We start from the raw sequence: 11,033 nt of genomic DNA, 5'->3' as shown, positions 1-11,033 counted from the left end.
TAATATATATACATAATGATAATTTAAACCACCATTAAAATTGCCTCTCATTTTTGCCTGTATCTTTCACACATGTATAAATATAATCACTCTGTTAAAAAATAAAACAAAATAAAAATGATGAATGGACAGAAAACAAGTTTCAACTTTTATTTACATGTTCACCTTTTTAACAGGAGTTACACTGTCTGACCTGCAGGTGGCGCCACCAGCTGCTCCTCACTGAAGAAGAAGAAGAAGAGACGTGTTTTTTATGTTTTCCTCCCATACCTAACCCTCCAACATGGCGGCTAGGAGGCTAAAACGTGTGGCGGCCTCTCAGCCAGGCTATTTGGGTTTAAAGGGCTCTGTGGACACCGCAGAGCTGCTCGGCGGTCGCAGAAAACGCGTGAACAAGAATAAAAAGAAAAACTGGAACAAACACATCGACGTTAATGATGTGGAGGCCTTTTTAGAAGACGTCAGACACCAGGAGAGGACCACGGGGTGAGTGAGCCTCATGTGGGGGATGAAGAAGAGCGTGATACGGGCTGAAAGTTAAACTCAGCTCAGTGAGAAAATGGTCAGCTCTATGCGGGTCACTTTGTGGATGTTTCCCGCATCTTTTGTCCTGTATCCAAACTTTGGACAGATGCTATGCTTGGGTTCAGTCCAGGCTGGTCAGCTGGTGGAGCATGAGGGCCTTCTCTGTTTTTCTGTCGGTCTGTAAAACATTTAAAACATGTAGAAACGGTTAAAATGGTGAGAAAAGCTGCAAAAGCAAACCTAGATTCCTTAGTATGTTCACCATATCATCCTGCAAATAGTTAAATTCACTCTATGATAAGTTTTTGTGTTACTTGTTGGTCACAAACTTCTGAGCATCTATTATAATCTAGCCTCTTTTGATGAGTTGTAATCCAGTTTTTAGAATCCAGGGCAGGACAACAATAAAATCACATGACTGCCATGCTCTTAAGATGTTGAGTTTTATATCTTTTAAAAAGCCAGTTTAGGGATGTGAATGACAAACCAGCCTAGGCTGTAAATGCTGTAGTCTGTGGAGTGAGTTCATGCTGTAATTAAATAAATACATTTTTTATGTTGTTGTGTGTATATATATTGTGTCATGTGAATTCCCTGAATTGTACTTTAAATCTAAAATGTAATCTTATTGATGTATTTCAGGGGTCTCCTGTCTGAGAAGCCAGATGACAGTTTGTTCTTCTTGGATGTTGGACAGCCACAGAGAGTTGAACAAAAAGGTAAATATGTAGTTATACACTACTGTTAAACACCAAATACACATTTCCTGGAACCCATTATATCTAATAATACACAACAACTAAATAAACTACCTCAAATAGGTTTATTTACATTTTAGGTATTTCTTAAGTTATTGTATAGGGACCAAGCGCAATGCATCACACTTTGAAAATCACCGGAGGGGAAAACAATCAGCACCGTAATATGCCACCAAGTGGTGAAACACTAACATAAATGTCTGTACCTAGATGAAAACATTAGCAACATTATCAACATGTCAGAAATTATTTAGTACCCTGTGTCTACCACTTTTGTCCTCTTAAAGGTTCAGTTTCTCAGTTCGTCAGCTTAATTACACTCTGTTTCTATCTAAATTGGCCTTTTAATTGCATTTGTTTGTTTTACTTTTTTTAACTAACTGTTTTACCTCATTGTTGGCTACTGTAACACTTGAATTTCCCTTTGGGATAATAAAGTATCTATCAGTAGTTGGAAGAAATTCTTGATTGGTACAGATATGTAGCCTCTGTATTTCTTCTGACATCCTCTGTAAAGAGATATGTGTTGAGTGTTGTGTTGAGTCTGAATGATCTGTTTTTTTTTCTTATTAAAGAAGAAGAACCTGTCGAGGGGAAAAGGAAGAAAGGGAAAGGGTCGGGTCCTCTGAGGATAGACCTGATCCTGCAGCATGACTCCCTCGTCCCACCTCCTAAAGAGTCAGTATCCGTCATCGTCCTTTGTGCTTTACCCTTTATCCTTTATAACTAGACTCACTCTTAACTGTAAGGAGGGGGGGGGGGGGTTCTTTACCTTGATCACGTATATGATGTATCAAAAATCAAGAATATGAAACTCAATAATGGCTATAATTGGATATAACAGTAATTGGTTTATGTGCTGAATGCATTGGAGGAACAGAGTGAGAGGTTCACCATTTCTGATGAAAATTTATATGTGATGTATCTGTTAAAGTTTTAATTTCTTTTTAAAAATATTTAAACATCAGCCTTGAGCTAATTTACTTAAATAATTGAAGACTGTGTGTGTCCAGTGATGATCTCATCCTTGCGCTCCAAGTATTTCCTTCATGGGAATGTGAAGATCAACTCAGAGGAGCTCAGGAGACAGTTGTGTGAACAGTGTCCTGGGATCTGAGGATTTGCAAACACAAACCGCAGTGTAGACAGTCTCAAATCTAACGGCTCTAAACATTCTGTGTGTTATTCGTTGGTGTATGAGCTTCACCACTTCCTCTAGATTTCTTGTGTTAACTCCTCTCCATCTTATGTCACACTACCCCGTTTCTTTCACCTCGTCCTGCCTCTGAGGATCAACTGATTGTCTTTTCTGCTCTCTCCTCAGTGTGTTGTCCTACCAACAACCAAATGCCAAGAAACTCCGTCGCATTGCCCAGAAGGCCGAGCAGCTGGCAGCTAAAGGTGTGGTGCCACGGAGGCAGAAACAGCTGCTGAACAGACAGCCGGTCAACAGGACGACCAAAAAGGCAGTGACAGAGGCTAACAACAACCCAGACAGAGAGTATTACGACATATGGGGGCAAGAGCGTGAGTTGAAATGTGTGTATGCGTGTGCCTCTTTCTCTCTGTCTGTCCAGTGATGATCCCATCCTTGCGCTCCCAGTATTGCCATTATGGTAATGTGAAGACCAACATGGAGCTCAGATGAATTGTTATGTGAACACTCATCTGGGATCTGAGGATACACGAAGAAATGAAATGGGATGTTAAATTATAACTTGGGAACAGGCAGCACAAGATTGTATAACAATTAATAGTGCAGCTCATGTGCAAATGGAGGCACATTTCTTCTGCTAAACTAAACGTCAAAGTGTTCTGGTCTCTGCCAGCTGATGGTGATCATCTTCAAAAATCCACCAGGGCTTTATTTTATTATCTGCACTTGCGGATGTTGGCTTGTTTGCAGAGCTCATTGTGATGCACATGGCTTGGTGTATCCATGTGTAGTCCTCCCAATGTAGGCCCCCCCAACCAAATGTTGAAAGGGAGAATACTGATGGGAAACTTCATAATATGGAAGCTTACAACAGCTTACATTTGAAGTCATAGTTTTGAAAATGGACTTCAGCAACAGTGTTTGTTCTCAAGGCTTATTTAACGCAAATCAAATCAAATGGGAAGGTTGTACAGAAAAAAAGTAATGACAAACATTTAAACAAATCCAAGCAGTAGTGCACTGTAGTTATGGAGTGGGCCAAAGTTCAGATTAAACAAGACTGAGAGTCTTTAGGCACTCGCAGTAAGGCTAGGAGAAAAGACAGAATCACCAAAGTCACTAGGATTTATGAATGTCTGTACAAAATTATATCTGATTCTGGACCAAAGTGCTGGACCAGCTGATACTGAAACACATGTAAATGCTTATTTAATTTTCTTTGTAAAACAGCCAAAGAAGCAGGAGACGCATGGTTCCTTCAACAGACTGGCAAGAAGCGTGTCAAGGTAAGACAAAGCCTTGATGTGTTTTGTAAGATGTTTAAGTGACGGCTTCAATTTAAAAGTTCTTTTTGTAATACAATTTGATTTAATCAAATGAGGTGCCAGCAGTGGTAGTCAGAATAATATTTGTGTGTGTGTGTGTGTGTGTGTGTGTGTGTGTGTGTGTGTGTGTGTGTGTGTGTGTGTGTGTGTGTGTGTGTGTGTGTGTGTGTGTGTGTGTGTGTGTGTGTGTGTGTGTGTGTGTGACTAAACTGTATCATTGTTCTGTCAGCGACCAGAGAAGTTGAATGAGAAGCCATCGGTGCTGCCTGCTGTGGAGGTGATCGCTCCCGGAGGTTCCTACAACCCAGACTTCTTCTCTCACCAGGTAACACACACACCTGCACCCTACAGACATACTGATGGCTGCAAGAAATGGAGATTTTTTTACAGCTCGTATAGCCTGACCTTGTCCTGGGAGCTCAGGTTGTAGGAGATTATGCTATTTAAAATAACTCAGTTGAAGATGGGAACCAACCATTACAAAAAAGTCTGTTGTTAATGTTAGTTGTTTTCATGTGCAGCTTCCTAAACCTCTCTCCTCTTGCTCCCTCCTTCACTCTGTGAACACAGGCTTTGCTGCAGGAGGCCCATGAGGTGGAGGTAAAGAAACAAAAGGCAGAAGACAAAATAGAGAGACAGCTGGCTGTCAACAGAGAAGACACAGCTACAGAGGTACAGATGATCACTTCAGCTCTTCCATCATGTTTTGGTTTATTCTCAGCCCAGCAGACAACTTACTGATTTTATGTAACGTGTTTGTGTGTTCTGCAGGAGACGATCTATCAGGAGCAGGTGCAAGGCCTGATAGAGGAGGACGAAGAAGAAGAAACGGTCCCTATTGAGGATGAGGACATTGCGGCTGTGGGAGCCATCACGGTGGCAGAAAAGAAGACTGAGAGACAGAGGAGAAAAGAGAGGGCAGAAAAATTGAAGGTACGTGCACATACACTTCAGGCATGTTTTATCTCAAATGTTCACCATTAAAGCTATCACTCAGACAAATTTGGGCTGTTATAATGATGATGATAAAGAGCAGTGGTATGATAGAGGCTGTGAATGAATTGCAAATTTCATTTCTAATGATAGAAAGCATTCCACTCTTGAAAACCTCCCATTTCTAAGAATATACTGCAGTAATTTGATGATATGACACTTCAAACCTAACAGTGCAAGATTTATTCATATCACATTTATTAATATCAAACCAAGAGCTCAGAAGTGTTGTTTGACTGCTTAAAGATGAGAAGAAGACTGCAACTTGTAACTGAAGTTTGTAGATTGTGGATGAGTTCCTTTTTAGAAAGTAAAAAGTTATATAACCTTAACTGCACACACAGTGCTTTTCATTTCCAGATTGACCTTTTCTCTTCTTTTTTCCCATTTCAGGTGCAGCGGCGGCAGGCTAACAAACAGTACACTAACCAGCGGCAGCAGCTTTTCCAGCTTCGCTCCATTAAGGCGTCCATTAAACAGCAGGAACAGCAGACCAAAGCCAATCAGAAAGAACGCCTGGCCAAGAAGGAAGCACAGAAATCTCAGCCCAGACGCCTCGGCAAACTCAAGTAAACACTTCACACTCTGCTCCCGCCTGTTTCCACACATTAAAGTCGTACTGGAATGATTTAGTACTACACTTTTCATACATTTGGAAGTGGGAAGCTTTTCTCTGGTTATTTCAGCAGGGGGCAGTATGCTGATGCTCCTCTTTATGTGCATATGGGTAAATAATTATTTTCTGTCCTTATCTGCAGATTTCAAGCTCAGGACCTGGAGGTTAAGCTGAGTGACGAGCTGGCTGGCTCCCTGCGACAACTTAAGGTATTTGAATATCTGTTGTAGTGTGTTCCCATTCATCCACTTTGACCGTTGGTGTCTTTATCTGTAATGAGTTTTGGGTTCATTTAGTTCGTTTAGTTATCTCTGTATTGTCCTTTTTTAAAGCTTTACCCTATTCCCCAAGACAGTTTTCACACGTGCAGTCTATCCCTGAAGCGTGCAGGAACATTGCCTGCATTGGGTTGTGTGATATTCAGAGAAATCTGGAACACCAATTTCCCTCCTAGATTTAGTAAGGAAAATGCTGTTAAGGCTGGGTGTGAATGAAAGTAGAACCACTGCAAGGAAAAGCACATAAAGAGTTGCGTCCATCTGACGGAGCGATTGAACCAATCACAAGACTCTGCGCGGAGATGTATTTGACAGTTGGGCAGCCAACAGTCTTAAGATATCTTTCAATGTATCGATTGCGTGATTCTGATTCTTGTCGAATGTGAAATGCATCACAAAAACATTGGCACTGGACAAAAAAAAGCCTACTTATCCGCCATGTTCCTGAAAATAAGAAAACAATAAGATGTCTTCCACTGCATTCATGTACATTCATCCCGTCCCAATCTTCTTCTCCTGTTGAGTTTTATGGTGGTTGGCATCGATAAATGTTGCATTATCACTATCTGCTGCACTGTCCCTCGCCCCATCTATTCCAGTATTGCCCAGCATGTGTGGAAAGGCGCAAGAAGGAAATGTTTGAAATGTGTGAATAGTGAAAATTAGTAGCAGTGCCTGAAAGGTTATCCCAGTAATTTACCAGGAACCATGTGTGAAAAAGGCTTAATACTGCAACAACCCACTTTCCCTACAGGGATCATTACAGCTTCATTTGATCTAATTGCCAGTAGGAAGCTCTTCTCTCTTATCTCCAGCTATTATGTCTCTGAATAATACTTAAATCGGCCTTTGTGGTGTGAATGGGATTTTATAATTTGAGTGGGGATTTCATATTGAGTCACAGCACAGTGTCACTTGTCTCACACGGATTTGTCTGGACTTGTCTCTTCCCTGTCACCTCCTGCAATGCTGTGACTCTGCAGCCAGAGGGCAGCATCCTCAAGGACCGCTTCAAGAGTATGCAGAAGAGGAACCTGATTGAACCCAGAGAAAGAGCCAAGTAAGATACTCTGCTTCACTCTTCCATAACATCTCATCAAATGGCAGCAGTAGTGCACTGCCTCATAAGGAGTTCATTGATTAAAATGTACAAATCCTTCTCTCTGCTTCCACCCTCCCCCACTCTCTTAGGTTCAAGAGGAAACACAAGGTGAAGTATGTGGAGAAGAGGGCTTTTAGAGAGATCACTTAGTGCTACAAACCACAAGAAGATGGACAACATGTGAAAGCCACAAACACAACATAATGGAACTGTATATATACAACCCTAATGACTGCTGATGGTCTGCTTGACCCTCACAGATGGTTGCAACTGCAAATTACTATGTCTCATCAATGATATAAACTGAAACAAAAAGTGCTGGTTATCAGTGTGGTGTACTTTTCTGTACTGGTTTCTATCTTGCATTTTTATATCACGTTTCACAATTAAATTAAACCGGTAATATTTCTATGTGTATTGTGTGTTATGTCATTATGACCTTATCAGGAAAAGGTCATCAGGGTTCATAGTATACAGCTGCTGAGGCCAAGTGTCAGTGTGTCACCACTCTGGTCATATATGAGTAAAGGTTTACAGCTTAGGTTAATAACAGGGTCAGTCTCATGTGTTACTATTAACTGCAGGGATATTGGTCAGCTTTATATCTGTCCGTTGTTGACGTGATCTATAGAAATACCAAATATATAAACCTTGTATGCATCCAAAATTCCTGGGAAGGGTTAGCATTAACCCCTTGACCTGTTGAAATCAAGGGGTTATCCATTAATAAAAATTTGAAAATGTTAAAATATATAAAATATATTGTTAAATAAAGTAAAGACATTTCATCAGTAAGTCAATGTGACTGCAGGTGCTGTAAGCATTTATTTAGTTTTCTTTATATTTCTTGACTTTTTGTGTGTTGATATAGAATGCCAAAACACCCAAATTTACATTAAATAACAACAACCTGTCAGACTATTAAAAAGTTTAGGGAAGTTAAGCGTTGATATAAAACTTTTTTTTAAAAAGAAGGGATTAATGGGTAAAGTGGAGTTCAGTTGAAGTAGGTTAATTATAGGCTTTATACTATATATTTTATTTGAGATTGTAAAAAAAAAACATGGTAATGAGGAAGTTGGCTTGTGATAATTGATTCCAACCTGCTGGCTTAAAACCATAATTGCCTTCAGCATCCTGCTGGCGTGAACAAGCACACACACACACACACTCCTGCTGTCCCATGGCGCCTGGAGCCATGCCAAAGCCCCTTATCCCTTAATCAGTGTCAAAATCTAATCTTTCACCTTCATAGTCCACAGAAACCTCCCCATCCACCGAGCTGTCTAAATCAGTTGATTTCCCTCCCCCCTTCACACGACATGGACCACCTCCCATTCAGCAGCTTTTCAACGTCTATGCCAACCACCTGCAGACGAATTAACCCGCAGACTCGTAAAGCCACAGTTTGTCTCCAAGGAACCAAATCCATTACTTTTGTACTTAAAGGATTTAGGGCAGAGTACACTAAAACATAGGACTTTACTGTAAGTGGGGCTCATGTGAATCCTCTATGACAGTAGTCATGCTGTTTTGTAGTGAATGTAGCAGCATGGTGATATTGAATGATTTAATGTTGATATAAACTCAGTGGAATTCCCCCAACATTGTGTGTTTTTGGACAAAACTGATTTCTTAAACCTAATGCCAATTTAATTTGTAATTTACTAATGAAACTGACATTTCTGGATATCTACATTTCCACTTCATAAGCACAGCCTTACATAAAAATGAATAAGAACCATTAAAGGACCAGTATGTAGGATTCAGAGGCATTGTCCATTCTGAGCTACTGTAGAAACTCAGTGGTGCAACATGGTGGGCTCCGTGAAAGAGGACCATTGTTATTTGATATTTCAGTCTAATGGCCATGTAGCTAGCACAAGAACATTCAAAAATAATACACATGGAAAATATATATTTTGCAGGTGCACAAGAGGAGCATAAAATAGCCTTTATAGCCAAATGACTGAGCTGCCATTCCACTACAAGTATATTTGAAGGTTAGAGTAAAGTGTTTTCTTGCTCACTGATGCCAGACAGAGGCAGATTGTAGCCAAGTTGTTTGTGTTTTTCTTTTCTCCTCCTTTTGCCTTACACTCTTCACGTGTGAGACAGTGCTGCCAGATTGTCTTGGCATGGGGTGGGACAGATTACCCGTGTGTGCAGTCGCTCATTACCTCCTTCAGAATAGATTACTCTGTTCTGGGGAGCTGGGGAGTGACAGAGGAAGCCACTAAAAGACTAAGCCTCACTGCAGGGGGATGCTACTGTCTGTATATGTGTGAGCGTATATTGCCGAATGATCCCAAGCTTGTTTGCTGCAAAGTGACAGGCTTTGGCGTGGCGTCCCAGTGTCCCGCTGCCTGTCTCACCTTATGACTGTGTCGGGGCTCACAGATATTAGTCGGGCACACAGAGAGACACGTGGACCTTAGATGAGATTTGGGCTGTAGCTAGCTGAGGTCACAAACTCCAAACTCCAAAAAGATAACATTCATACATGGAAAAATGCAGTAAAGATTGTTCAATTAATTGAATAGTCTATCAGCAGAAAATGAATGAAGTAAAAATCAATTAATTGGTCGATAATTGATTGTTTAAACTTGTAATAACCTTTTTGGGGGTGGTGGGAAAAAATCGTATAATGGTGCTATGCCTTGTTAGCAAAAACTTGCCATTTCACAGAGACCAAGCAATTTTGGCAATAATTATTGAATCATGTCTCTGGGCACCTGATGAATATAAGTCCATTAACAACTCTTTTTTGTAGCTCTGCTGCTCTAACTTTGCTGTAGCATTTTCATAGTAAACATCTGTCCAGCTGCTGCTGCAAAATACGACATGAGAGCCGTTAGAGTGAACTAAAACAGTTAAGCCGTAAACCAAAACAATGAGCTTAAAGACGCTAGAACACTCAGTAGAACAGATGACAGAAACTGCAGAGTTGGATAATCCAATCTTAGCGATGGGTTCATCCCTACTATAAAGAATATTGATTAAAGTGACTTAAATCAGTTATTAAGCAAAAAATATCAAATTTAAGTCATTTTTAGACTTTCTCTGTTTTATATCATCGTAAAAAGAATCTGTCATTTAGACTATTCTTAAAAAAACCCAACTAAGCTGAAAACCCAATCATGATCTCTTAAGAGTATTTTCATAACTATCTGACATTTTATAGACCAAACAATTAAATTACATTTTTTTTTTTAATAATTATGCGATTAGTGGATAATGAAAATAATTATTTGTTACATGGGAACTTAATCTCTTGTGATGTTCGGTCATCTTCCACAAAAAGAGGCGTGATTACAAAGTGTATATGAGAGGGTGAAAGAGCATCCTCTGAGTAATTACTCTAAATCTTGATGACTGTCACTAATTCCACCACACACACACTCATTCCATCACGTTTTCTCTCTGTCGCACACTTCCCCTGTGTCAGTTCAGTATCCTTGCATAGCCCCGGCATGGCACTGCCTCTCGTGTCTTCTCTGTGTGTGTTGGTGTGTGTGTGTAAACAGCACAAAGATCTTCCTCGCAATGAAGCATGCCTATAAATGCACATGAAGCAGAAAGAGAGAAGGTTTTAAAAAAAAGCAAACATAAATGGACAACAAAAATCATGAGGCGAGAGTGTGGTGGTAGCATTGTTGATGGTGTAGCAGTAGGAGATGGAGAGGAGAGGGAGGAGGGAGGATAAACACAGTGATGGAGAGTGAGTGAGAGGGAGCTAGAGGGGGGAGGAGCAGAGAGATGATTCCTCTCTCTAATCCTCTACACACACGCTCGGTCTGGCTGCCTACTGGCTCAGAGAGAGAGACAGAGGCAGGTGGAGGGCGCAAATAGGGAGCGAAACCAAGTGGGAAGGAAAAACAAGATGAAGGGAAGAGAAGGAAGGAGAGCTGCCTCTCGTAAAGCACGCTGAGAGAAATAGAGAGAGGAAGAGAGAGAGAGAGAGGCAGTCAGGTGGAGGACGAGTGGAGAAACCAGAGACTCTCGCACGGTTTCAAGCAGAGGGAGCAGAAGAGGAGGAGATGGTGGAGGAAGAGTAGTGCAGTGCTTCTCTCCAGCGCTGCCTGAGCCAAACCAGGAGAGAGAGAAGGAGCAACAGAGAGGAGGAGGAGGAGGAGGAAGGAATCCCTAAAAAAATCACTGGAAGAAAGAAAGAGGAAGAAATGAAGAGGATGGAGGAGAAGAGAAAAACCAGAGACGCAGATCCCTGGTTACTCCGGCTCACATGAGTGTATGGACCTGAGCCCGGCCAGAGTACTACA

At 41.0% G+C, this 11,033-nt stretch overlaps 1 protein-coding gene across 1 annotated transcript; it reads left to right on the top strand.

Annotated features, from left to right (window-relative positions):
• The first annotated feature begins 241 nt into the window (after positions 1 to 241).
• On the top strand, positions 242 to 7,162 carry nop53 (NOP53 ribosome biogenesis factor). The gene is made up of 12 exons (XM_053320813.1): positions 242 to 486; positions 1,168 to 1,244; positions 1,859 to 1,961; positions 2,608 to 2,810; positions 3,670 to 3,725; positions 3,994 to 4,089; positions 4,335 to 4,436; positions 4,536 to 4,697; positions 5,151 to 5,326; positions 5,516 to 5,582; positions 6,635 to 6,711; positions 6,843 to 7,162. The coding sequence occupies exons 1-12, from the start codon at positions 284 to 286 to the stop codon at positions 6,901 to 6,903; spliced, it is 1,383 nt and encodes a 460-aa protein (XP_053176788.1). The 5' UTR covers positions 242 to 283; the 3' UTR covers positions 6,904 to 7,162.
• Positions 7,163 to 11,033: the final 3,871 nt, after the last annotated feature.

Source organism: Scomber japonicus, chromosome 6 (genome assembly GCF_027409825.1).
Source record: "Scomber japonicus isolate fScoJap1 chromosome 6, fScoJap1.pri, whole genome shotgun sequence".
NCBI lineage: Eukaryota > Metazoa > Chordata > Actinopteri > Scombriformes > Scombridae > Scomber > Scomber japonicus.
This window is presented reverse-complemented; position numbering and strand designations above follow the sequence as displayed.